Source organism: Oryctolagus cuniculus, chromosome X, assembly GCF_964237555.1.
Source record: "Oryctolagus cuniculus chromosome X, mOryCun1.1, whole genome shotgun sequence".
Taxonomy (NCBI): Eukaryota; Metazoa; Chordata; class Mammalia; order Lagomorpha; family Leporidae; genus Oryctolagus; species Oryctolagus cuniculus.
In genome coordinates, this window is record NC_091453.1 from 26,498,941 (window position 1) to 26,526,214 (window position 27,274).

At 49.9% G+C, this 27,274-nt stretch overlaps 2 protein-coding genes across 12 annotated transcripts; one reads left to right on the top strand and one right to left on the bottom strand.

Annotated features, from left to right (window-relative positions):
- Positions 1-857: 857 nt before the first annotated feature.
- Positions 858-1,528, top strand: MPC1L (mitochondrial pyruvate carrier 1 like). The gene has a single exon (XM_002719832.5). It carries the CDS (start codon positions 957-959, stop codon positions 1,392-1,394), a length of 438 nt encoding a protein of 145 aa, XP_002719878.2. The 5' UTR covers positions 858-956; the 3' UTR covers positions 1,395-1,528.
- Positions 1,529-4,498: 2,970 nt separating this feature from the next.
- CXHXorf38 (chromosome X CXorf38 homolog) lies at positions 4,499-25,633 on the bottom strand. Of its 11 annotated transcripts, XR_011385698.1 has the most exons (9): positions 25,359-25,633; positions 25,115-25,249; positions 16,962-17,081; positions 14,337-14,486; positions 13,868-14,047; positions 8,256-8,418; positions 7,771-7,830; positions 7,391-7,536; positions 4,499-6,054 (listed from the first exon to the last, which is right to left on the bottom strand). XR_011385698.1 is itself a non-coding variant. In XM_051827689.2 (8 exons), exons 1-7 carry the CDS (start codon positions 25,572-25,574, stop codon positions 7,796-7,798), a joined length of 999 nt encoding a protein of 332 aa, XP_051683649.1. In that variant the 5' UTR covers positions 25,575-25,617; the 3' UTR covers positions 4,499-7,536; positions 7,771-7,795. The 11 variants fall into 11 exon arrangements, 5 of the variants coding, with proteins under 5 accessions (XP_051683649.1, XP_051683650.1, XP_051683648.1 ...); XR_007912145.2 differs by having other exon boundaries at positions 7,391-7,830; XR_011385702.1 differs by lacking the exon at positions 25,115-25,249 and having other exon boundaries at positions 25,359-25,617.
- Between the last annotated feature and the right edge of the window lie 1,641 nt (positions 25,634-27,274).

The window sequence follows — 27,274 nt, forward strand, 5'->3', positions numbered from 1 at the left end:
ACCAGTTTGGACTGTCGATGCTATGAAAAGCAAAAAAAAAAAAAAAAAAAGGCAAATTCTTCTAGATTAAAGGTGAAGAAGTTAACTAAATGAACCTTGGATCCTGGATCTCCTCTCCAACAAGAAATAATAAAAAAAGAAACATCCATAAAGCTATAAAATTTAAATATGCACTGCATATAACAGTGCTATACTAAATTAAATGCTAATTATCTGAGTGGATTATTGTATCACAGTGGAATGGGAGAATGTCCTTGTTAAGGGACAGATGCTTAAATATTTCGGGGTGAAACATCACGATGTCTGGAAGTAATACCCAAGCATGTTGGACTGAAACTGTACCTAGTGGAGGAATTCTGCATTAATATCTGTTTCAGAGCTGCCTGCAGTGCCGGCATCCGATATGGGCGCTGGTTTGAGACTGGGCTGCCCCAATTCCCATCCAGCTCTCTGCTATGGCCTGGGAAAGCAGTAGAAGATGGCCCAAGTCCTTGGGCCCCTGCACCCACACGGGAGACCCAAAGGAAGCTCCTGGCTCATGGCTTTGGAATGGTGCAGCTCTGGCCGGGTGCGGCCAATTGGGGAGTCAACCAGTGGAAGGAAGACCTCTCTCTCTCTCTCTGCTTCTCCTTCTCTAACTGATTTTCAAATAAATAAATAAATCTTTAAAAGAACAGCGACACCTGGACTCCACCTCTGCCAGAGAGAGACACGCACGCTCTGCACGCTTTACGGAGTCACGTAAAGGCGTGGAAGTGAGGCCACGCCCCCACCCTGGCACATGCCGGCTGATGCACTTTACGGCAGCTCGCACAGGCCAGAGGGCAAGGCCGTATTCCGCGCTCGGGACCGAGGCACGTGCTGTTCGAGGCTCTTCGCAACAATCACATGAAGGCGCGAGGAGTTCCACGTCACTGTGGGCCGGCTCTTCAGCCGTTGGCGTGAACCTGGAGGTTATGGCGAGGCTGGTGTCACTATGGCAGAGGACGAGAGACTACGTGAAGACCAAGGAGTTCCAGGACTACATTACCAGCACGCACTTCTGGGGTCCTGTGGCCAACTGGGGCATTCCGCTGGCTGCCCTTAAAGACATGAAGGCGCCGCCGGACATCATCAGCGGCCGCATGACCACAGCGCTCATCTGCTACTCTCTGGTCTTCATGCGCTTCGCCTACCGTGTACGGCCTCGGAACCTGCTGCTGATGGCGTGTCACGGCACCAACGTGATGATGCAGAGCATTCAGGCGAGCCGCTACCTAGCCTACTACTATGGTGGCGGCTCTACACCTGCCGCCGCCGCGGAGGCCAGCGCACCTGCACCTGCCGCGGACGCCTGCGACCCTGCACCTGCCGCCGCCGCGGACGCCTGCGACCCTCCCCCCATCTCCTGCTAGGGTGGGGAGGGCTGCTAGCCCCAGTTCCAGGTCCTCGAAATGAGGTTCTGAATGGTTGCGAGGGCCTGATCAAATTTTTACAGCCTGCAAGCGCTGGGCTGTTAGTCCTCCCGAAGAAAGATCAATGAGGACTTTGGTTTGGATTCGCAGTGTAAATCGGATTAAAACCTGCAGCTTGATTAATGAAAATGTTTTCCAGCTGTTAAGTGTTTATTTCATAAACGGAATAAAATGGTTTTTTGAGGGTGAGGGTAGGTTGGCTAGGCTTCTCTGCAGACTTTGCAACTTGAGGGTTCGTTTATATGGGAGAGGAAGACTTGGTGTAAACAAAAAGTCCATCACGTTATCTACCAAGTCACCACTTTTCTGTTGAAGCTTTTTTGGCAACATCACCCCCCCCCCCTTGTTTTGGGTGTCCAGAGCAAGTAAGGGCGCTTAGTATCATAGGTGGCTTTTAAAACTAGTTATGGTTACAAAGCTACACCAAAAAAGGCCTCAGGGCTATCTATATATGCTCTGGGAAATGTTTGCAAGTAGGTCTAAATGCAGTGAAATACAGCTTAGACTTAAAAAAAATTTTTTTTAATTATTTGAAAGGCAAAGAGATAAAGAGGTCACCCATTCAGTGGTTCACTTCCCAACTGCCCACAACAACTGGCGCTGGGCCAGGCTGACGCGAGGAGCTGGACACATGGGTAGCAGGGACCCAAGTACTCGAGCTATCATCTGCTTCTTCCTAGGGCACACGCACAGCAGCAGGAGACTGGAATGGGGAGGGGTGAGGGGACTCCAACCCAGGCGCTGCAGTATGGCATGTGGCTGTTTTAACCACTGGGAAAAACCCTGGCCCCCAGTTTAAACTCTTTAGGGAACCTAGAATCTTGTGATGACCCAGAGCAGTTAAAGAATCTGCCATGGAGATGGCAGATGAGAATGGTTGGGTGCTGTCACCCTTGGGCTCTATGTAAATAGAAGAGTAAAAATGACAACTTGGAATTGTTTTCCACCTCCCTAAAGGGAAATGGCTGTGTGTACAACTGGTTGACCTATCACCCTGTGCTGGATGCAGACTAGGGGTGGCAGCAGGCGAGGGTCAGTGGTCAATAGCAGGGGCCTGGGGTGTTCCCCTGGGAATCCTCTTAAACTGGGGCACTTGAGAAGAGGGGAGAGAGAAATGCTGAGCTGGGGGGTGAGGCCGTTCGCTCTGGAGCAGAGGCTGGCCTCTAGGGTTTGAGCCGACGTGTCCCCCTGCCCTGGCCTCCGGAGACTGCAGGAAGTTGCAGAGTGAGTGGGGTGGTGGTGGGGGGACTCTGATGTATTTACAAGGGCTTGGAGTCTGCTTCGGTTAAAGCTTTTCAAATGCAAACGAACTGAATGCAACTATGGGGAAGGCTCTGAAGATGAGACTGGCACAACGTTAGGGTAGCAGAGCTCTGGAAGGCCGTCCTTTACCCTGCGAGGCATCCAAACAGAAGTCCTCTTTCCAGGCAGCCTCAGCTCCACATTCTGCAAGCAGGGCAGTGAAAGCAAGCCCGGGACGGGAGAGTTGTGTTAGTCAACCACTGCTGTGTAACAGATCATCCCCCAAGCTGAGCTTCAAACAATGCATGTTTTCTCCCGCTTTCTGAGGGTCTGGAATGCGGCGGTGACTTACCTGGGCGCCTCCGGGCTCCTGGACTCTCACCCATCAGCTGGAACCGCAGGCTCAGACTTGACGGGGTCCCGAAGATCCACCTCCAACCTCATTCAATACAGCTGTCTGCAGGAGGCTTGTGGGCCTCCATCACAGGGCGGCTCATGACAGCACGCGGCTTCTCCCAGAGCAGTGTTCCAAGAGAGAGCCCAGTGTGCAAGTCCTGGTCACTTACTTATTTATTTGAAAGGCAGAGACAAGGAGAGATCTTCCATCTGCTGGTTCACTTCCCAAATGTCCCCAACAGCCAGGGCTGGGCCAAGCTGAAGCCAGGAATCCAAACTCCATGCGGTGGCAGGGGCCTCATGTACTTGAGTTATCATCCGCCGCCTCCCAGGGTGTGCTTTTGCAGGAAGCTGGATGGGAAGCAGAGCTGCGCACTCAGTCCCATCCAGTGTGCCATGGGATGCAGGCATCCCAAATAGCATCTTGATCACTGGGCCAAACACTCGCACCAGTCCTGGTCTTTTATAGCTTAATGTTGGAGGTGACATGACCATCATTTCTGCTATTTTATTTTTTTTTTATTTGACAGGTAGAGTTATAGACAGTGAGAGAGAAAGACAGAGAGAAAGGTCTTCCTTTTCCGTTGGTTCACCCCCCAATGGCTGCTGCGGCCGGCGCACCGCGCTGATCCGAAGCCAGGAGCCAGGTGCTTCCTCCTGGTCTCCCATGCGGGTACAGGGCCCAAGCACTTGGGCCATCCTCCACTGCACTCCCGGGCCACAGCAGGGAGCTGGAATGGAAGAGGGGCAACCAGGACTAGAACCCAGCACCCATATGGGATGCTGGTGCTGCAGGCAGAGGATTAACCAAGTGAGCCACGGCAGCGGCCCCGATTTCTGCTATTTTTTCACAGACTAACCCTGGTACACTGTGGGAAGACAAGACGGGGTGGAGACACCAGGAGGCAGGGGCCATTAAGGGTCATCTTGGAGGCTGGTTATCACACGTGGTTCTGAGCCAAGAATTCTAGTGCTTTCCTCATACTTGGTAGAAAGTACTAAAGCACTAAGGTCATTGCCTACTTTCCCCAAAAGACGAGACAAAGTGCTCAGTTTACAGTCGAGTGGTCACTGCTAATGTGCATACAAGGATACCTCAAAAAGTTCATGGCAAAATGGAATTAAAACTTTATTTTGGTGCAAAACATTTTTGAAATCCATGCAGTTTTTTCATAATACACATTCTTCATGAGCTTTCTGAAGATCCCTCACGTGGATGGATTTCAAAAATATTTTTGCACCAATAATAAACTTATCTTTTCATTTCACCTTCCATGAACTTTTTGAAGCACTCTCCACATTTCATAGAGCAGGGGTTGGAGAAGTCTCTGGAAGAAAACAATAGCTCTTAATATTTTAGATAATTCAGATTACAATGTAGTAATAAAAAGCAGTTCTTCAAGTTATGAAATGAATCATATTAAGATTTTTATTAAAACATTAAGGGACATTTTTTACTTCACTATTACATGAGTAGAAATTAATATATTTCAGGCTTATCTTGCAAAATGTATTTTGTAATTTGAGTGTATTTTAATAAGCGGCCACCGTCTGTTGAAGACATTTTGGAGCAGGTAGGTTTCTAATTAACCTGGTAAGGGGAAAAGGAGGTAATCTCCTCTGATAATTTCCTCTCATTCTACTTTTACAATTTAAAAGTCAAAACGATCAGGGGAAATATTCGAAAGATTGCAACTTCTCCACCCTAACGCAAAGCTCCACTTAGCCCATCTAATTCACAATATGCCCACTCAAGCAGGAGAGCTAACTCTTTCTTGCCTAGGATATTCATGTTTAAAGCCCTGTAAGTAATTAACACTTTAATAAAAATGAACCTTGCAAATCATTCGGGTACCAATCACTCCGTAATCTCCCCAAACTCTCAAACAGAATCCTTTCTGACGTTGGTAATTTAATTTAAACCGTCTACAGCATTTTCTGAATTCGCAGAGCTAGCGTTCCAGAAGCTTTTGCCGCCCTTGTCCCCACACTACTCATTTCCCAGAATTCAAGTGTTTTGCCTCCAGTTTAATAGGTGACATCTGCCTGCTCAGGTTCTCTGAGCTGCCTGGTAAAGAACAGGCCAAATCCAAAGCACTGTTTTATCCGTGCAACTCAAAGGCTAAAACCATTGTTCTCTAACTCCTTCAGCGCTGTGAGCCAGAGTGTGGCCTAGGGAGAGATCAGGGGCAAGATCGCGTTGCGGGATGAAGACAAGGCACACCATGATGAAACAAAGGCAGCTCCGCGTGCAAAGGAGCTCCCGGACTGGGCCCTGTCACCTGCCGCTTCCGCTTTGCCAGGACCCCTGGAGGTGGAGTTACAGAGCGCAGGCCCCAGTGCGATCCAGGCAATGTGACACAGATACCTGGCACTTTCAATTTCTATAATTCACATCTGTTTATTATTTGAAATTAAAAATTTTCATTAAAAACTTTCAAAATGTCTGAGTGCATACTGGAAAAAAAAATCAACATGGGAATAAACAAAATAGAAGAGCCCTTCTGCCCCCAGTTCCTTTTACAGAGGCAACACAGTAAGCTTGGGAAAAGCACACAAGTTTCCGGGCCACAGCTGTCATAAAATACGAACAGCAGCGTCGCCGCCCAGCATCATCAAACACTGGCTTCCGGTTTCACAAATCATGGCGCTCGCTCTTCCACAGTGCCGCAGGCAGCGCCCCTCCTTCGTTCTAACAGTCGCGGAGGAGGCTGCTTCAAGCAGCCCCTCTCGGCAATGGGCCCGCTCGCTCGCGGAGCCCTCTTGGTTGGGCACGTCTTCCTTTCTCTGTTTCAATGTCATTCAATGCTGCCAGTACAGGGTTTTCTGCAAAGTGTCTTTAATGACCAGAGCAGACCGATTCCGCAGGATGATCTTGACACACATCATCCACACCTTCCAAATCCTTGTATTGGCAGCAACGCGAGTGTCTGGCACGTGGCTGACATGTGACAAAGGCTTGCTGTGTAGATAAGGAAAAGCTAACTAGATACAGGTATAAAGTGGCAGAGTTCATAACCCAAAGTTCCCGAAGTTAGAAAGCATGTCTTAAATTAGTTAATCAAGATTCCAGCTGACTCAAAGTTTTGTATCTCATATCTAGAAGCTAGGAAATATTTCATAGTTTGAGAGAGCTACAAGATGAACGAAAATTCTTCTTGTTTCCTACTCAAGTCTTCTCAAGGATCTCCATGACAAGCAGAGACACACGACTAAAGGCCAAGTGATACTGGGAAGATTAAAGCCGGAAGTTACAATCACAGTTGCATTCATCTGGGTTTTATGGTTATATTAAATATATCTCATTTTTCTGAAAGGCAGAGAGAAAGAGACAGAGAGGTCTTCCACCCACCAGTTCACTCTTGAGACGCCTGCAAGAGCCAGGGCTGGGCCAGGCCAAAGCCAGGAGCTCCATCCAGGTCTGTCACGTGGGTGGCAGGGGCCCAAACACTTGAGCCTCTGCCTGCTGCCTCCCAGGGTGCGCATTAGCAGGGAGCTGGGACGCAGAGCAGGGCCAGGACTTGAACACAGGTATGGGATGCAGGTGTCCCAAGGGGCACATCAACCTCCGCACCAAACATCTGCCCCCAAATGCACTGTAACGTAAAAACAGGTGTGGCACATCCCCCTGCCTGCTACAGGTTATATCCTTAGTGGGCAGCCGAGTAGGCGAAGGAGTACACCCATCTGCACTCGGTGTGGGAGGCAGCAGGAAACATGGCGGTTGTGGCCCTGAAGGGTGCAGGGACGTTTCTTTGGCTTTGGAAAGAAGCAGATGCAGGGGGAGGTCAAAGGGAGGCCTGCCTCGGAGGCCACGCATGGTTCAGGAAACACACAGGCCCCAGGCAGGAGCGGATGGCTTTTTTGGGTAAAAGGAACAGAAGAAGTATGAATACGTTTGTTGACAGAAAACGATGTCTCTGAAGTTCCATGAGAATTCTGAAGTTGGATTCTTACATTTCCCAGGGAGGGAGCAGGCTTCGGAGTGTAACTAACATCCAGGCCTAGGGGCACTCCTGAGCCGGCAGGTGACCCCACCACCGTCAAACCCATGTCCATGGGCGGCGTGGGCCAGGGCCAGGCCCTGTGCTCTGCCCTGGGGATGTGTGAAGGCACAGGATGAGGAGCTCACTCGGCAGAAGTGTGTCACCCACGAGCTGCCAGCCGAGCAGCTTTGCCCCGACAGCCCTCCCCCTTGCTGGCCCAGGCTGCCCCCAGCTACTCCAACCTGGTAGTAGCAGTTCTGTACTAAAGGGGCGGGGCTAGCACATGACCTTTCAGCCCACCGTCCTTCTCACCTTCGTCCAAAAAGCGTGGATGTTGAGCTCAGCGTGGACAGCACAGCCCGGGGGGAGACTTCAGGCAGCAGCGGGGGCAGGACACAGGGCTCTGTGGGAGCCCCTGGACAGGCCTGGCCAAATACAGCCTTTGCTAGGCTAAGCAGCTGGAGTTTGGGACCAGAAAAGAATGTCACTTTCTAAGTAGCCACAGATCCCTGAATGGTAACAACTTTTGGCACAAGAGTATCTAGTATTTTTGATTGGTCTAGATTACACAACCCCAAGGTTCTGCATATACATATTAAAAATAAAAAATACTCCCAAAGAGTCAAAGGAAAGTCCATGGGGGAAAAAAAAAAAAACAGCAACAAAAGTCCCTTTTTGTCTGGGTAGCGTACTCTGAGACGGAAGCCACGCTGACTTTCACAGAACGCGCCTGACTTTCGTCGAAGGGCAACCTAAAATGAAAGAGAATGTTTTCATTTTCTTCCTCTGCGGGAAAGAAGAGGAAACAGTGAAGACTGGTTGCTGACTTTAGCAAGCTTTCCGCCGCATGGGAACGCAGGCGGTGCTACCCATGCCGGGGTGGGGGGGAGGGGGGGCGGGGCGGGCATTACTGCTATCGCTTTAGGGTGGGAACGCGTGTTGGTTATGGCATCAGGGTGACTGACACTCGACCGTGACTTCGGGTGTCACTGGCTAAGCAAAGCTGCCAGACGGCTGGCGTGGAATTGCCACACAGCTGTGAGAACCAGGAATCAGAGCACAAAGCTCAGCATCACGTGGGGGACCTTCGCGTTAGACAGCTGTGTGTGCACTGCAGCCTCCCACGAGAGCACCGCCAGCCAGAGGGAAGAGGCTCTTCTGTCCTGAGTTCACCCACCTTCGGCCGTCCCCGCAGGCGTCTCTCTCCCAGGCTCCTCTGGGTCTGGCTGTGGGTGCTGCAGACAGAGGCTGTCTAGCTTCCGCATGTCTTCTGTAAGGCCATTTCTAAGATCCTCGTTGTTTCTCAGAAATTCCCTCATCCCTTCCAGTCGATGTGAGATCTGCAAGAGGGAACCGAACAATGGACAGCTGAGATCATGTTGTAACAGACCCTTGTGATCCAAATGAAAACTTTAACACGCTTCAAGCCTGGATTCTGAATAAGTATCCACCAAGCGACAGAAATCTTGGCTACACGCATTTGGCCAGACAGGCTAAGCTTCAAAACACAAACAAAGAAAACTAAAGCAAGCCTTTTTTTTTTTTTTTTTTTTTTTTTTGACAGGCAGAGTTAGACAGTGAAAGAGAGAGACAGAGAGAAAGGTCTTCCTTCCATTGGTTCACCCCCCCAAATGGCCGCCACAGCCGGTGCACTGTGCCCATCTGAAGCCAGGAGCCAGGTGCTTCTCCTGGTCTCCCATGGGGTGCAGGGCCCAAGCACTTGGGCCATCCTCCACTGCCCTCCCGGGCCACAGCAGAGAGCTGGCCTGGAAAAGGAGCAACCAGGACAGAATCCGGCGCCCCGACCGGGACTAGAACCCAGGGTGCTGGCGCCACAGGTGGAGGATTAGCCGAGTGAGCCACGGCACTGGCCGCAAAGCAAGCCTTTAAAACAAAGCATCCCCCACTCAAAAACCTGACCTAGGATAGCTGGTTTGGGGAACGCCTAGAGGTGTTGGCTTGTATCCTCATATGTGTTTTGCCAAAAACTTCTTGCGTTTGTGTAAAATGGCTTCGTTGCACACACACACTCACTTGTGTGCGTACAGAAATAGAATGAAGCCCTTTCATTTTAAACTTTGGACTCGTATATCACTGGGAAACACACATACAAAGGTTTGTTATATATGTAAGTCTGCTTAAGACTCTGGATATTTAATAGCAAATTCACAATCAAGGAAAGGGCACAAGGTAAAAAGTCGAGTCTCTTCCAAATCCTTCCCTGGTCATTAGTTCCTCTTCCTACAGGTGATGCTTCTTATCTCTTCCAGAACTGTTCTAGGCATTCATGTCAGCACATCTTTAAAAACACAAAGACAAGTCTACTAGACACTGGTTTTGAGCCAGTCTCTCCCATATGAGATTACAGAGTAGTCTTGTTACCTTTTGCAAATGGCTGAACAGCATTGCAAGGATGGATGTCTCTCTCATGTTTTACCATAGTTTGGAACTTGTGTTCAGACAAATCATGTTGCAGTAACTAACCTGGTGTGTGTCACTTTGCCTCAGTGAGAAGCTGATTTGTAGGCCTCGGTTTTAGAAATGAAATCCATTTTTAATTTGGTTCAATTATTCTAGGCTTATCTATTTGTCTGAAAAGTAGAACAACACATAGAGGTCCTCCATCTGGTGGTTCAAACTCTCCATGTAACAGTGAGAGCTGGATCAGGCCGAAGCTAGGAGCCGGGAACTCCATCAGGATCTCTCACATGGCTGGCAGGGACACAAGCACTTGGGCCATTATTTGTCACCTTCCCAGGTGCATTAGCAGGAAGCTCAATCAGAAGCAGAGTATCCGGGACTCAAACCAGGCACTCCAATAGGCAGCCATCCTAAGTGGTGGCTTCAATTGCTGTGCCCAAATGCCCACCTCATTTTGATTTTTAATAGACTTTGCCAAAACTACCATCTGCAGAGGTGGTATCCATTTAAAGTCCTACCAGCAATGTACTTGTCAACATTTAAGCTACCCTACGTACTCACAGAATGGAACGCTGGATGTATGTGTTTTCATTGTGCTGAGAGGAAGCCCTCATTGGTACTGTTTATTACAGAGATGAGAAGTAGTTATATTTTTGGGTGGGCTGAAGGATTTTTAACTGGGGGACTTGCAATTCCATGCGATGTCAAGATTTTTTGAGTCTAATGAAGAAAAGTGAGGTGCCTGCCACATTGGCAGAGCAGCTGTGACACGTTAGCACATGTTCAGAACTGGTTCTGATGCAGTAGAAGCAGGGCAGAACCTGGGCAAACTCTCGGGTTATTGCGACCTAAGTGAAGCCACCAGCCGCATGCCGGTGCCGGCTGCCAGGGAGGGAACGGAGGTGTAGTCCAGCTAAGGCTGCAGCCACGATGATTAGGGAGCAGGCAGGGACCCAGGGCTGGGGGGACTGAAGATGACCGGCGACCTTCAGATGAAAGAGTAAGTACCCTAGGCTATGTATACACGGCCAGAAACCAGCCCACGGTTCCTGCAAGATGCCTAGGCTTGAACTTGTAAATCTGGGCACCAAAAGTCCATGAGAGGAAGTTGACACCACTGACATTATTTGCAGCATGCATTAATAGCTGGGGACACTGCATGGTGGTTTTTTTTTTTTTTTTAAAGATTTGTTTTTTTTTTTTTATTATTTGAAAAGCAGAGTTAGAGAGAGAGAGAGATCTTCCATCTGCTGATTCACTCCCCAAGTGGCTACAAAAGCTGGAGCCGGGCCAGGCTGAAGCCAGGAGCTCCATCTGGGTCTGCCATGTGGGTACAGGGACCCAAGCACTTGGGCCATTCTCTGCTGCTTTCCCAGGCCATTAGCAGGGAGCCGGATGGGAGGTGGAGCAGCCGGGACTTGAACCGCACTGCACACATGGCCCTGGCTGGCTGCTGGCCCTCAGTGGGGCCCGCCTCCTTATGACGGGGATCTGTGACCCTCGTGTTACTCCACCCTGACCCTCCCCACGGAGCCTCACTCTCAGTGTTTTCGCCTTTGTTCAAGTTTTCTGTAGAAATTTCTGCCCTTCCTCTGCTGCCTGCTCTAGTTCTCACCTCCATTCCGAATCCCGTCTCTCTCTCTCTCTCTCTCTCTGTCTCTCTCTCTCTCGATCTCCACCCCCCAACCCCCCCACCCCCACCTCCAATAGGAGTGCCTCCTAACTGACATTTCCTGGAACCTCAGTTTTCCCCTTTGCAGGAAGCAATAAGTGCATTTGCACTTGAAATGTGCTTAAGACGTGTTTGTGGCTGGGGAGATTATTTTAGCTTACATGAGAGGCAGAGTCAAAAGGTGGCTTTTGAAAAATTATTCAGAACGGGGAAGGCTTGTACACGTTTATACATAAAGGGAAAAGAGGAAGTCGAGACAGAAAACCTGAAAGTGCAACCAGAAAAACGACAGGACATGACCACGCAGACTTGGACACTGCAGCCTGGCTTTGTCCCGCAGCCAGCTGTGTGCCTTTGGGCGAGATGGCTTGACCTCTCCAAGGTCACGACTATGAATGTGAATTAAGGATGATGACGCCAACACCATCCATGAGGAGTAGAAATAATTTACTAAGAGCACTTAGCATCGCGTCTGGTACCTTCCTTCCTTCCTACATCCATTTAATAAATGTTTAATTTATTCCGAGTCACTCTGCTACATGCCAGCCTATTGCTCTAGGCCAGAGACACTGAGCAATCTCACTCTGCCAGGTACGTAAGGAGAAGGCCTGCAGCTCCCTCAAGACAGAACGGCTGATGGCCCAGGGGCAATGGGTCTGGTCCTCCACTTGGCTTCTCTTGCTGTACTCTGCTTCTGAAAGCATCAGCAGGAAGAAAACTAGGACTGTTTTTTTTATACTTATTTATTTATTATTTGAAAGGCAAAGTTACACAGAGAGAGAAGGAGAGGCAGAGAGAGAGAGGCAGAGAGAGAAAGAGAGAGAGGTCTTCCATCTGCTGGTTCACTCCTCAACTGGCCTCAATGGCTGGAGCTGCGCTGATCCGAAGCCAGGAGCCAGGAGCCTCTTTCGGGGCCTAAGGACTTGGGCCATCCTCTACCGCTTTCCCAGGCCATAGCAGAGAGCTGGATCGGAAGTGGAGCAGCTGGGTCTCGAACCGGCACCCATACAGGATGCTGGCACTGCAGGGAGTAGCATAACCTGCTATGCCACAGCACCGGCCCCAAGGACTGGTTTAATAGCATTTTAAAAGAAAGCCAGGTGAAACTCATGGATTTATAAAAGATGATCTGGAGCCTGTGTCCAGTGTAGCAGGTTAAGCCCTGCTTCCAACTTCCACGTCCCATATGGGTGCTGCTTCAAGTTCTGGCTCCTCTGCTTCCAATCCAGCTCCCTGCTGGTGCACCTGGGAAAGCAGCGGAGGATGGCCCAAGTGCTTGGACCTCCGCACCCACATGGGAGATTCAGGTGGACTTCCGGGCTCCCGCCTTCTGCTGGCCCAGCCCTAGCTGTTGCTGCCATCTGAGGAGTGCATTAGTGGGTGAAAGATCTCTTTCTCTTTCACTGTTTCTCATTCTGCCTTTCAAATGAATACAATCAATCTTTTTAAAGAGAAGATCTAAAATTCTAGTTGATCATTTTTCGATACCTTTGGTGCGCCATGGTGGGCACACAGACAGCAGTGGGATCCAGTCCTTTCTGGGAAAGAGCTCACCTAGCTAAATAAAGCATCTGGATCGCTGTGAGAACGGCTGATACAGGCACATTCACCAGTGACAAGCAGGGCGTAACGAATGAATGACTCCCATTGTGTTTCACACGCTAACCTCCACGACTACCTTCCTAAGACCAGAAGGCATGCAGAGGTGAATGATTTGTCCCCAACTTCCTGTGAGCTAGACTGCTAATCCAGTCTGTGTTGGGACATTTCTAAGCCTTACTACAATACAATTTTACTAATGTTTGTTTCTTTTATACCTTGCTCACCAAAAAGGGGATTCATGCCTCCTGCACTCCTAGTCAGATCTGAGACTGTCACCAGCCTTCAGGTCATAAGCTAGAAACCCTGGTGACCCTTTAACAACCCCGCCCCGACTTTTCCAGCCCCATGCTATCCCCAAGTCAGCCACCTAGCCACGAAGATCCACCAGCTCTGCCCAAGCTAGGCCTCCAGAATCCAGCTCACACCACAACCTCTAGTTTCTGTCCTCTTCCTTTCACCCTCACTCGTCACCTTGTGGCTAGTTTCTGGCCACTTGTTCAACATTTAACTGGGTACAAGAGTTGACTTGCTAAAAGCCAGCTCTCACCTTATCACTAGGACTTAAAAACACCTGTTGGCTCCCTACTGCTTTTTTGGAATAAGGCTCAAAACCCTTGGCACGGCAGAGGAAAACCTTTCAAAACATGGCTTCACCTGACTTTGCAACCCTGCTGGCTGAAGCCATCTCCTTTGCTCAGCTGGTCATTGCCCAGGCCGCAACTATTTTTGGAAGCCCTCACAAGGGCTCTTCTGCCTGCCAAGAATGCCCTTCTTCCCTTGCCAATTTGCCCCAACCTTGATTCTGCGAGGTCCAGCCCAACAACACCTTTCCTGGCAATCCTCCCTGGCCAGCAGAGAACTCTCAGGACGTAGTTCTCAGAGTTCTGCTGCTGGCCCAGACAAGTCATTCCACTCTGCGGCAGACTGGGCTCTCGAATGCTTGCTGGTTCCCTGAGAATATTTGTAAAAAGGTACTAGTCATCTGTGCCAAAAGAATATCCGCTTCCGGAAACAACTGGCTGGACCGTCTGTCAGCCCCTCCTGCGCACCTGACTTTGTTCGCTCACACAGAGGTCGCGATGCTTTTCATTTACCTCTTCGGGTGACACATCTTGTTCTTCTGCTTGAAGGTACAGCTCTTGAAGTTTTTCTTTTAGCAGTTCCATCTCGATTTCATTTACTTGGTTGGCACTCAGGTAAGTTTGCGTGTCACACTCACACCCATCTGGTTGATCTTCCACGGGAACGTAGACAGCCCAGTCGGATGTCAACAGCTGTGGGATGACCACACAAACACATGAACTGGTTTAAAAAAAGGAGACTCCATGGGATTACTCAAACAACTTCCGGTTCGACATTATCGACTGCATCCACTTTCATAACACACAGGGACTGCAGCAGTTTCTCAGTCCAGCGGAACTCCAGATTTCAGATCAGCACTCTGTCTTCTGCTTACAGTCGAAAATTCAGCTCAAGGCTAATACACCTCAAATCCTACGTGGGAGACCGCAGTTGTCGTTTTGCTCAGTTCTGTAAGCCTAAGCTGTTAACTGCGATTTTTACCTGTTCTAGTCTGGAGTGCGCCGCCACAATCTCCGGGATGTTCTTGAATTCACTCAGAAAATTTTGGATCTTCACCTGAAAATCTCGAAGCCACGTGGAAGACACTTTCATCTCTGAAGAGTGCATGATTTCGTTACGACACTTAATCACCTACAGAAAGATAAAGAGACACAAGGCTACAAAGGCAAACAATGGGGGGCTGGCTCTGTGGTGTAGTGGGTAAAGCCGCTGCCTACAGTGCTGGCATCCCATATGGGTGCTGGTTCTAGTCCCGGCTGCTCCTCTTCCAATCCAGCTCTCTGCTATGGCCTGGGAAAGCAGTAGAAGATGGCCCAAGTCCTTGGGCCCCTGCACCTGTGTGGGAGACCCAGAAAAAGCTCTTGGCTCCTGGCTTCGGATCAGCCCAGCTCTGGCCGTTGTGGCCAATTAGGGAGTAAAACAGTGGATGGAAGACCTCTTTCTCTCTCTGCCTCTCCTCTGTGTAACTCTGACTTTCAAATAAATGAATAAATCTTAAAAAAGAAAAAAAGGCAAACTGTGATAACTGAGATCTTGTGGTTCCACAGAAAAATTGAAGGAAGACTTTATTAGTTACAGAATCAACTAGTGTGCTCCACACATAAGAAGAGCTAGAATTTTCCTGGGATCATGTGTTTAATAGGGCATATATTTCTATTGGGGTGGGGAATAGTCCAGGTCTCAAGTCAGATCCATATTTAATTTCATCCTGTCCAGAGTGCATAGGCCAAGAAGTAAGTCCTCCTTGGGTAACAAACTGAAAGGCCTTCAAGGATCAGACAGATCAGCTGAGTGAAGCTGGCCATGCACAACAGGAGGAAGGTTAGATGACACTGGGCCAGACAGGAGAGTGGATACACTACCCAGAGGGACAGTCTCTGTCCAACTTGTGGCTCGTTGCCATGGCAGCTACATGAACCCAGTGTTGCCAGATCTTCTGGTTTTTTAAGAGAAGCTAGAAATTCCGATGTTTGACAACTACTTAGAAACTTTTTAAAAAATCAGGTAGGACAAATAAAAATGACCCTAACACGGATTTTGGCCATAAGGACTCCAGGAACAAAACAAACTGGGCAAGGGTGCTTTGGCCTTTCCCCCTTCCTAAGTCAATATCCTAAGCCAATATCCAAGCAATCCAGAAGTTCTTGACATGACTTGTAGGTGCTCTCAAGGTTTGGGGGGATGTTCATCTATCTACCACTTGGGTAATAAATTAATCAGGGTAGGAAATACAAACATCCCTCCAACCATCCTCAGCCCTTGAAATTTTGTCACCAGCTAGAGATTAACAATCCCTTCAATCTTTTAACTTAAAACACCCTGTCACAGAGCAAGAGTACTGGACTTGGGTATGCCTGCAGGCTGATGTAGACAATGCAAACACCTTTTAAATATTACTAGAGAGTCAAGAAGTCAGGTCAAGGAGTTTTCTGACGAAACCATGGTGAAAATCAAAATTTGTCTAAATGTTAAGAAAAATGGAGCCATCTCATCATAAAATTAATATATAATTCACATAAAGTCTTCCACATTTTTTGTCTGAAAGATATCTAAGGGGTCGACTACTGTGATAGTGACGTCATCAAGTATCCTCAATTCTTTCAGCTGCTTCCATGCTAGCCAAGTATAAGTGCATTTTCTCCATATTTTATAAATAATCCAATGACCCTCAGAGTAATAAATGTGCAAAAGTTGTTCTCCAGTCAACCAGAGAACAGCTAAATCTCTCTGAGGAAATCTGACAAGCACAGTGATCTATTTGTTATCCGTTAATGTTTTCTTTTTTAAAGATTTATTTATTTATAAGTCAGAGTTACAGAGAAAGAGGAGAGGCAGAGAGAAAGAGGTCTTTCATCCGATGGTTCCCTCCCCAATTGGCCGCAACGGCCGGAGCTGCGCGGATCCAAAGCCAGGAGACAGGAGCTTCTTGCAGGTCTCCCACATGGGTGCAGGGGCCCAAGGATGTGGGCCATCTTCTACTGCTTTCCCAGGCCATAGCAGAGAGCTGGATCAGAAGTGGAGCAGCCAGGACTAGAACCGGCACCCATATGGGATGCAGGCGCTTCAGGCCAGGGCGTTAACCCACTGCGCCACAGCGCCAGCCCCCCATTAATGTTTATGTATTCTTTAGTTCTATGTAGTTTGGTCTTGCAACTGCTCACTCAATGAGACTCAGAAGGGCAGATTTCAAATGTTGGCATCCAAGACAGAATGATGCAGTGCTGTCTTTTTGTAATCTGGGGAATGACTCTGCTTCTGTTTGTGTCAGGATAGAGAAGAGCAAGTCGAGGTTCATCTACTTTAGTGGAGAAGAGCATGGTAACAAGTTGTCATGAAACTTTCATTAAGGACAACTGAAGGCTCAGTCTCCTGACTGCACCTGCCCTGGGGATCTTGGCCATCATGGAAGGCGCACGTGATACACAAGCCCTGCCAGCCTGCTTAGCGATACCAACTTGGAACCGCAGTCTAACTTTCTGGGCACCCTACTGTTCTGGGGCACTCCTGGGCACTATGCCTGCATGGCTGGCTCAGCCTCACAGGGTACACCATCACGATACCAATCCAACTGACTCGGGGTGTGGCTTTGAACCTGACAACTCTTACCTCCGTGACTTTCTTTCGGTCAACCACAAAGTGATCGCAGGAGTTGATGAGGCTTAAAAGAGCGACCGCATCACATTCCTCAGGTGCTCTCTTGTCTGCCAGTCCTCGGGGCATGAAGGCCTGTAGGACAGGATGGTACAGGGGACACCTCAGTCGCCCCAACTCCAGGAACTGGAGGGGAGAAATCTTCTCTATTTCCCACATTGTGGTGGAATGAGAAGGCCATGTCAAGGTGGCCACTGGCAAGCGAGCGTCAGTTACTCAGGAATGGCTTTGAAACCCACCTGGCAATGGAGCCTGCCTGGCAACAGGCTGTGACTGGATGGATTTGAAACTGCCTGGCAACAGGCTGTGATGGGATGGCTTTGGAAACTGCCTGGCAACAGGCTGTGATGGGTTGGGGCATAGACTGCCCCTTGACCAGATTGGCTGGTCTTGGCTATATAAGATGTGGTTCCAACTGTAATAAACGAGTCTGTGGGCTGCTCGCCTCAAGCCTGCTTTCACCCGACTCCCAGGGTCTGTGTGGTGACTCCGCGCCTCTTGCCCCCACCACGCTGCTCCTCTCAGAAACGCATCCACTGCAACATTGTTGAGAAATCAACTGCAACACCACATGATGACTGAAATTCCCTCACACACTGAGGTCCAGGAGGGAGCCGCCTGGGTCCACAGTGCAAATAGGGAGATGGCCTCACGTCAATCACAGCTGAGCCTCGGCTGCAGGTGATAAGCGAGCGGCCGCGCCATCCCTCTGCATTGAGACACACCTGTCTGTGTTCCTGGGGAGAAGCAGAGAGCATGGGCGGACGGCACCTTTTTTCTTCCCCTTCATGAAATTTCAGGGGTTGAGTTGCTAAAGTTTTAGAACTAGTACAGTGCAATTAGGTACTTCAACATGGACACTTCTAAACGACTTGAGGAAGTTCAGTGTGGTAGTATTAAGGAGGGTGACAGACCTGGGTTCAAATGCCAGCTTGGCCACCTGCCAGCCATGTGACTTGGGGCTACTTACTTAGCCTAAGATTCCTCATCAGTACGTGGGGGGCATGGGGGGGGGATAGTCCTCATGCACCTTGAAGAATGCTGTGAGAATTAAGCGGGTGAGTGCACTAGCACAGTGCCTGGCACACGGTAGCACACTGGTCTGAACGCTGGCGATTACCGTGGGGAGCAGGACCCACAAGGGGTTTTTAAAAAGCTTGGGGAGAACGTATATGATGAAAAAGCTATGTAAGGGTTTTAAAATTTTTTTTTTGCACCAAAATAAACTTATAATTCCATTCCCCTACAACTTTCTGAGGTACCAATGGAACCTCAGGACTTGAGATACCAGAGGTAGCAGAAGGGCCTTCTAGCGCCATCTTGCCTTCGGTTCGATTTGATGGCCCAGATCCCAAAGCCGGTGTGATAGCGAGGCTGGGGCATATCCTCTCCTGAGATATTTCCAAATGTACATTCAGAACCTCAAGGCACAAGAGCAGATGAGATGTGACAACTGCTCCCAGTGAGAACTCTAGAGACTTGTTCCATTGAAAACACACACACATTTCAGCAGGCAAGCAACTACAGCGCCTTCTACAGCGTGCTCTGGAGGGTAATCCAAAAATGCTGCTGAGAGGAGCTCACGTGCCCCAAGAAGCATCAGGCCCACATTCACACAGGAAGAATTCTGTACACACGGCACAGTCCCTAGCAGAAGGTACAACAGCATCACTATCCTGGGATGCAGGGACTTCATTAAGTTCATGGAAAAATGGAATTGAAAGATAAGTTTATTTTAGTTCAAAACTTTTTTTTTTTCAATCCATGCATTTTTTTTCATAATATGCATTTTTCCATGAACTTGCTGAAGACATGCACAGGTCTTAATTATCACTGCCACACTGCCACACCAACCCTCTGACTGAGCCTATCACGGGGCAGAGGTTGGGCGCAGCAGTTACAATGCCACTTCGACCACCAGCATCCCATATGGGAGTCCCTTGGGTTAAGTCCCAGCTCTGCTTCTGATCTAGCTTTCTGCTATTGCACACTCTGGAAAGCAGCAGGTGACAGCTCAGGGACTTGGGTCCCTGCCATCTACATGGGAGACCCAGATGGAATTCCAGGCTCCTGGTTTCATCTTGGCCCAGCCCAGGTTGTTGTGGGCATTTGGGGAGTAAACCAGCAGACGAAAGATGCTCTCAGTGTGTGGGTGTGTATTTCAAATAAATAAAAAACTAATTTTTAAGAAGCCTTTAATGTATGCCCAAAGGTTTACAATGACGCTAACTTGCCACAGGCAAACTAATCCAATGAGAGTGAAGAAAAGAACCTTTGCTTATGTCAGCTGTTGCTGAGAAGAAAACACCAATTTAGAGGGGCCTCGGATGCCTCCAAACCAGGCATGATCTTTCTTCTCCATGCTAAGTCCTGCCTGGCATTTTCTTACCAATATAAACTGCTCTCTTGCACATGAAGGTTGTACTTTAGCAATTATTCTCCTTCTTCATCATTAAAAGCCAACGGGGGTGGGGGGGAGCTTTGATGCCTCCTGGCCACAAAAGCAGTTTCTGAAGATTGTACGGTGTGTGCCCATGCTCCATAAGGCCTATGCACAGGGTGAGGAATGGGCACTGTCACCTCCTTCCGCCCTCTGTGGACCCTTGCTTGAGCAGGAGATACAGCAGGAGAAATAAACAGAGTCCACATTGTCCTGCACCTTACTGGCTCTGGAAAGCAGCAGGGAGCTGCAGCTGGGTGGCATCCAGGGGTTTTAGGCAAGGGACTGAGAGGACGGAAGTGCCACCTGCAGGTGGCACATCCCGCCTAGTGGAGAACAGAGCACAGGTGCACAGAGCAGCACAGGCCGCCACGGGGGGGGGGGGGGGGGGGGAGGGCTGCAGTCAAGGGCCAGACAGGAGACGGTGAGAGCTGAGATGTGGAGACGGACAGGAAGGTGGAGAAAACAGTCAGCAGAAACAAACGAGCGGCAGTGAGAGGCAAAGAAGGAAACAATACCGATTCCAGGAGGCTGCCGGGGGGGGGGAATGGGCATAGGGCGGGGCCAAGAGGAAAAGTCCCACTTCTGAACTAAATACCAAAGTGCCTGGCAGGTGGCCAGGTGGAGGGGTCAGCTAGGCAGTTGGACGTGTGCAGCTGGAGCTCAGAAGAGCAGGCAGGCTTAAGGGTGTCAAATGTGGGGAGCCACCAGTATAAAGGCAACAGAAGGGGACTTCAAAAAGTTCATGGAGTGGTGCCAGTGCTGTGGCACAGCAGGCTCCACTTCCGAGCCAGCTCCCTGCTAATGCTCCTGGGAAAGCAGCAGAGGACTGCCCAAGTGCTTGGGCCCCTGCACCCATGTGGGAAACCTGGATGGAGCTCCAGCTTGGCCCAGCTCCAGCCGCTGCAGCCATTTGGGGAGTGAACTAGCTGATGGAAGATCTGTATCTCTCCTTCTCTCTCTGTAACTCTGCCTTTCAAATAAATAAATCTTAAAAGAGGGTGGGGATTAAAAGATTACTTTGGTGTTAAAAATTTTTAAAATCCATGCATAATTTTTTTCATAGTACATATTTTACACAATCCTTTTTGAAGACTCTGCATATAATTTCAAGATTTTTTTTTGCACAAAAATAAACTTGCCTTTTAATTTCATTTCAACTTTTTGAAGTCCTGGTGTACTTAACGCCACAGGTCTGGGTGTTGTCGCCAGAGAAGACGGAGGCAGAAGGGGCTCATCCTTGAGTCCTGAGGAAGGCCGAGGAGGAGGGGCCAGGGAGGTAGGCAGAAGCCAAGAGTGGTTCAACAAGAAGAGCGCTCAGCAGTGCTAGAAAGGTGAGGCTCGAGAATTGAAGACCACAGACGTAGTACGGTGGCAGGGGCCAAAGGCAGGGTGGAATGGATTGCAGAGTAAGTGGGAGGTGAAGAGAACAGGCATCAAGGGCAGGTGTTCTGTGCGGCAGCTAAGATGCTGCCTGGGATGCCTGCATCCCATACTGGAGAGCCCACTACCAGACCAGAATCCTCTGCTTCTGATCCAGCTTCCTCCTAATCAAATCTTGGCAGGCAACAGATGATAGCTGGAGTACTTGGGTCCCTGTCACCCATGTGAGAGACCTGAATTGAATTCCTGACTCCTGGCTTTGGCCTGGCCCAGTCCTGGCTGTTGTGGGCACTTGGGGAGTGAACCAGTGGATGGAAGGTCTCTCTGCCTCTCAAATAAAATGAAAATAAAATTTAAAAAGTAAAAACGAAGTGACAGGTGTTGTGGTGCAGTGGGTTAAGCCACTGCTTGGGCTGCCCACATCCCATACCAGAGGGCAGGTTTAAGCCCAGCTACTTTGCTTCCAATCTTGCTCTCTTCCAATTCGTCTGGGAAGCAACAGATGATAGTTCAAGTACTTGAGTCCTTGCCATCCATGTGGGAGACCCAGAAGGAGTTCCTGGATTTGGCCTGGCCCAGCTCCAGCTATTGCAGGCATTTGGGAACTGAACTAGCAAACAGAAAATATCTATATCAATCCAGCTATCTCTTTCTCCCTGTCACTCTACCTTTCAAATAAATAAATCTTTTTACATATCAGCCCCTACTGGGCCAGGCCAAATCCAGGAGCCAGAAACTCCATCTGGGTCTCCCATGTGGGTGGCAGGGGCCCAAGCACTTGGGCCACCTTCTGCTGCCTTGCCAGGATCATCAGCAGGGAGCTGGACTGGAAGTGGAAGTGGGACTGTAAGCCAGCTACTCTGATATGGGATGCCAGTGTTCCAAGCAGCAGCTTAACCTGCTGCTCCACAATGCCCATCCCACATCTGTTTTTTAATTTTTTTATTTATTTTTTTATTTTTTGACAAGCAGAGTGGACAGTGAAAGAGAGAGACAGAGAGAAAGGTCTTCCTTTTGCCGTTGGTTCACCCTCCAATGGCCGCTGCAGCCAGCGCGCTGCGGCCAGCGCACTGCGCTGATCCAATGGCAGGAGCCAGGTACTTACCCTGGTCTCCCATGGGGTGCAAGGCCCAAGTACTTGGGCCATCCTCCACTGCACTCCCTGGCCACAGCAGAGAGCTGGCCTGGAAGAGGGGCAACCGGGACAGAATCCGGCGCCTCAACCGGGACTAAAACCCGGTATGGCGGCGCCGCAAGGCGGAGGATTAGCCTAGTGAGCCGCAGCGCCGGCCACATCTGGTTTTTGAGCTCCACTGGGTATGTGTATGGGAGGTCTGCAGAGAAATAGAAACAGATCAATGGTCTTTTTTCATATAAAACATCTATTTTCTAAGTATTTATTCAAGTGATTTTTAAAAATAGCTTTACTGGGGCCTCCGTCTGTGGTACTGGCATCCCAGATGGGCACCAGTTCGTGTCCTGGCTACTCCTCTTTCAATTCAGCTTCCTGCTAATGGCCTGGGAAAGTAGTGGAAGATGGCTCAAATGCTTGGGCCTCTGCACCTGCATGGGAGACCCAGAAGAAGCTCCTGGCTTGTGGCTTCGGATCAGCCCAGCTCCAGCCATTGTGGCCATTTGGGGAGTGAACCAAGGATAGAAGCAAAGGATAGAAGACCTTTCTCTCTGTCTCTCTGTCAGTAGCTCTACCTCTCAAATACATGAAATCGTAAAAGAAATAGCTTTATTGAAATATATATAATTCATATACAACTGACCCAATTCAGTGGGTCTTAGTAATTTCAAAGTTGTGCAACCATCACCATAGTCCATTTTAGAGCATTTTCATGACCCCAGAAAGAAACTCACCTATCACCTCCTTACCCCCTAAGCCATGGAAGTCACTAATCTCTTTCCGTCTCTATAGGTGTGCCTATTCTGGACATTCCATATGAATCAAATCCTATGATCTGTGGCTGGCTTCTTTCACGTGGCACGGTGCTTTTTTTTATTTTTAAGATGTATTTATTTATCTGAAAGTCAGAGTTACACAGAGAGAGAAGGAGAGGCAGACAGAAAGGTCTTCCATCCACTGGTTCATTCCCCAGTCGGCCGCAACTGCGCCGATCAGGAGCCAGGAGCTTCCTTCAGGTCTCCCATGCAGGTGCAGGGGCCCAAGGCCTTGGGCCATCTTCTGCTTTCCCAGGCCATAGCAGAGAGCTGGATAGGAAGTGGAACAGCCAGGTCTCGAACTGGCATCCATATGGGATGCCAGCACTGCAGGCGGCGGCTTTACCCACGCCACAGTGCTGGCCCCTTGGCATGGTATTTTCACGATTCATCCATGCTGTAACATGCACTGGCACTTCCTTCCTTTTCTGGTAAAATAACGTTCTGTTGTGTAGAGATGTATCACATTTTGTTCATCTGTGCATTAGCTGGTAGACATTTGTGTTGTTTCCACCTTTTCGCTACAGTGAGTCCTTGTTTCTCTTGTATATATACCTGGGAGGGGAGTGGCTGGCTCATACAGTAACTGTTTCCTCTTTGTCTTTTAAAATCTTAAGTAAATGAGACTGTACTAAAGCCAACTGCTGATGACAGGAATAAGTGGGAGGGGCCAACTGGAGACACAAAGTCCCTGGGCGAGTGGGAGCGGGAAACAGCAAGTGCACAGCCGCGCCCTTTGTAAAACAAAGTTGGCCATTTCATTTACTGGAGAGACAGACTTCCCATCTGCTGGTTCAATCCAGGTGTCAGCACTGCTGAAGCCATCAGTGCTGCCTCCCAGGGTCTGCATTAGGAAGCAGAGGTTGGAATTGAAGCCAGGACCGCACTGTGGGAAGTGGCTGTCTTAACAGCCAGGCCCAAACCACGCCCCTCCTCGCCCTCCTCGCCCTCCTCCTCTGTAGCAGAAGAGAGACCATGGAGCCCACAGAGGCAGGTTGGCAGGTCTGGCCAACCAATGAAGAAGTACGTGTTTGGGGGCATCTGTCAATTCCAGGAAGCACGAGCAATGGTAGCAGGAGTGACGGGGCGGGGGGGGGGGGGGGGGGGGGAGGGGGAGGGTGGGCATGGGGGCTTGGCAAGGAAAGGTAGAAACAGTTCCAGGAGCAGGAGGAGCCTGTGCAGATAGGTGGCCGACTGCTGTGATCAAGAATGAAAGTGAAAGCAGCCAGCTCTCTTGTGACAACGTTCCCCTGGCAGAGGTCGATGATGGTGTTGCCAGGGCTGGAGCTGGGCCAGGCCAGGTCACAGAAAGCAGAAAAACAGGCTAAGGCAGCTGCATGGGATTGACTCTAAAGATGGACAGTGGAGACTAGGCTGGCCGTGGAGAAAGGAGTGGAAACCTCAAAGAGGTGTAAGCTGTACAGGAACAAGGGGTCTGGGTGCGGATGGCCAAGTGCAGTGTGCCAGAGGCGAGCAAGACGCCAGACACTGCAACTTCCTGTGTGCAAAAGGTCCAGGATGTGAGCACGCAAGAGGGAGCCTGTAGAACAGGGAGTCAAGAAACTGACAGGGTGGCGTTGCTGCGGTAACACAGCTACACGGGCTGCACTAGGAGGTCTGCAGGGGACCAGCCACAAAGAGGGGGAAAGCATAGCAGAAGCAGGTGGGCCGGGGGCGGGGTTTGCGGGAATTCTGAAGGAGTGAAAGCAGCAGGGGGCACAGGTGAGGGGCGGGCACGGTGAGGGACACAACTCGGCTTCTTTCTCCTTTTGGCGTGAAAGTAGAAGTTGGCCACTCTGTGGTGGCAATGAAATACACACAATGAAATGGGGAACAAGGTGGAGGAGTGGTGGGCTTACTGGTCCAAGGCTGGGGGCCACGGGTGCAGTCCAGCGCCATCAGTGTTGAAGTTAGGGAACAGAGGCTGGCTCAGTGACCCGCTGTAGCAGCTGAGATGGGGCTCGGGTCCCTTGCCTCACTTCCCAGGTGCTGACCTCTGCCTGCTGTTAACTAGCATGTAGATCGACTCCAAAAGTTATTTTGTGGTAGGAAGCCACTTCGGACTGCCCCCTCTCCACTCCCTACCAGGCTTCTGGCAAACATCAAAAAGGAAAAAAAAAATCCCTATAGCTGAGCTACTGAGTCACACTGGCAAGATCTGAGATGGGCCTAGCGGTCTCTTTTTAATTTTTAAAAAATTAATATAAAAACTAGTAAGTCTCTTTATAGCCCATCTCCGTCTCCCTGTCTTCCTCCCTCCCTCCCTCCATCTGTTTACGAGGTCCAGGTGCCAGGTGATCCGCTGCCTCCTCCTTCTGCCCCAGCAACAGGTGCTTACCTTGGCCACCTCCCAGGCGTCGACGGGCCAGCGGCCTGGCCGGCAGTTTCCCCAATGCACGTCTCCATTCCGGTTGACGTGATGTTTCAAAATCTCCCGTTTCCACTCTGAGCACACCTGACACTGAGGCTGAAACTACAGGGGGTGGCACATGGGAATCTGGGCCCCGCCCCGCGGAGGGAACGGGATACGGTAGGGGGATGAGGTCGGGAGGGGTGGCCAGGGACCCAGGCCAGGTACTCACCTGGCGGGCGCGCGGGGTGCACCGGGAGCCGCCGCGGCAAGTGGCGCGAGGGCCCAGGCTAGGGGCTGCGGCGAGGAGGCCGCGATGGAAGGAGAGCACTTCCTGGCCGACGAAACCCTGCAGGCAGCTGCGCAGCAGCAGCAGGCAGTGGCCAGCCTTCACCCAGTTCTTGTACTCGGCACAGTTGAGGCGCGCGGCCAGCTCGGACGGCACCATGGCCCCCACGGGCCTGGGGCGGGGTGGACGGCAGTGCGCAGGCGCGGGAGCCTGGGAACCGTCTGAGGCGCAGGCGCAGATCCGCCCAGAAACCGCCGTCACGGAGCAGGAGTGGCTACGGCGCAGCGCTTTGCGTCAGACTCCAGGGGCGGGGCGTTTTGACTTCCGGGGCACGGCAGGCCTGCGCCACGGAGCTAACGGCTAACGTTTTAAGTATTCTGAGCTAAGTGCCGCTTTAGCGCAGTAGGCAGCGCGTCAGTCTCATAATCAAGGTCCTGAGTTAAGTATTCCAAGGGAGCCGCTACTTGAAACCCGTAAGCCCTCTGCCCCCCAAACGGAGACTCCACCAATCCCCATTTAGACTCCCTCTGTTATTGTAGAGATGTAGAAAGTGCTGAAGGCACGTTTCTTTCATTACATGTTCCTTGCGTCACGCAATTCTGGAAAGTTAACTGCTTTAGGACCCTTAGTGGTATGGTTATTACTGCCGCTTGCACAAGGCTGTGTAAGTTCCAAATAAGAAGAGCCAGAGGTCAGAAAGCAGTGGATTGTGAACTCCCAAGTGCCAAGCAGCCAAGTCAGCTTGAGGTTTTGGAGCCTGGAAAACATGTCGAACTTGTGTGTAGTCCAAAGGCTCTGAAGGTGACCTTGGGGCAGGGCTTTACTGGGTAAGATGCCTATGCCCCACATCGGAGTAGCTGGTTTCAATGCTGGGCACTGGCTCTGGCCTCCAGCTTCTGGCCAGTGCAGACCCTTGGAGGCAGGGGTGATGGCTCAAGTAACTGGGTTCCTACCACCCACATGGGAGACCTCGAGGTCGGCCTTGGCAACTGCAGGCATTTAGAGAAGCAGCAGATGGGAGCTCTCTCAACTAAACATTTTTTTTTTTTTTTTAAGCCAACACATTGAAGCCTTCCCCCTGATGGCACTGTGTTTAGCACTGGCTCTGGACAGAAACTGCCCCTTCTTAGTGGTTCCACCTTAAGCAGTCTTAACTTGATTTTAAGCAAGTTATTTTCTCTGGGCCTCTGTTTATCTTCTGTTAAAAGGAGGACATTGATACCTCATAGGGTGGTTGTCAGGATTAAATACACATTGAAATAACTCATAGAGCAGTGCCTGGCACACAGTAAGCTCTTGGTAAAAAATAAATTTTGTATTGACCTAAATATGCCCTTTCATTAATCATATCCTTGACATGTATTTTAAGAAACCACTGGCCATTTGGAAGTAGGGGCAATCGATCGGAAGTTGTGCGACCACGGTGCTCCTAGGGCTGGGCAGGACAGTGCTGGATGCTCTCTGCTAACTTTACATGAGTACTGATTCCGTCCTAAGTAAATTCAGATCATACCCGTAGACATATTGTCCATTCCCATCAAGCCAAGGCAAAAGTCAATTCCAAAACAAATACTGAAATCTACACTAACATTTTTCCTTCCTGTCTCTTGAATGTAAGTTCCCTCAAAAATCTCTGTAAAGTGGTTTTATATCAACAACACTTGGATGACAAATAATAAAAGTAAAATTTAACAGGTATTTCTTTGGGGGGGGGGGCATGAAAGAAGGGCATGACTTTTTATGTTGACATTGGATAAGGAATCCGAATAGCAAAGTTACGCTTCTTGAAGTTAAATTAACCACAGTCCGCAGAAGGACTTGGTTTTCTGTGGCTCAACAGGTTACTAAGGCTTCGCAAC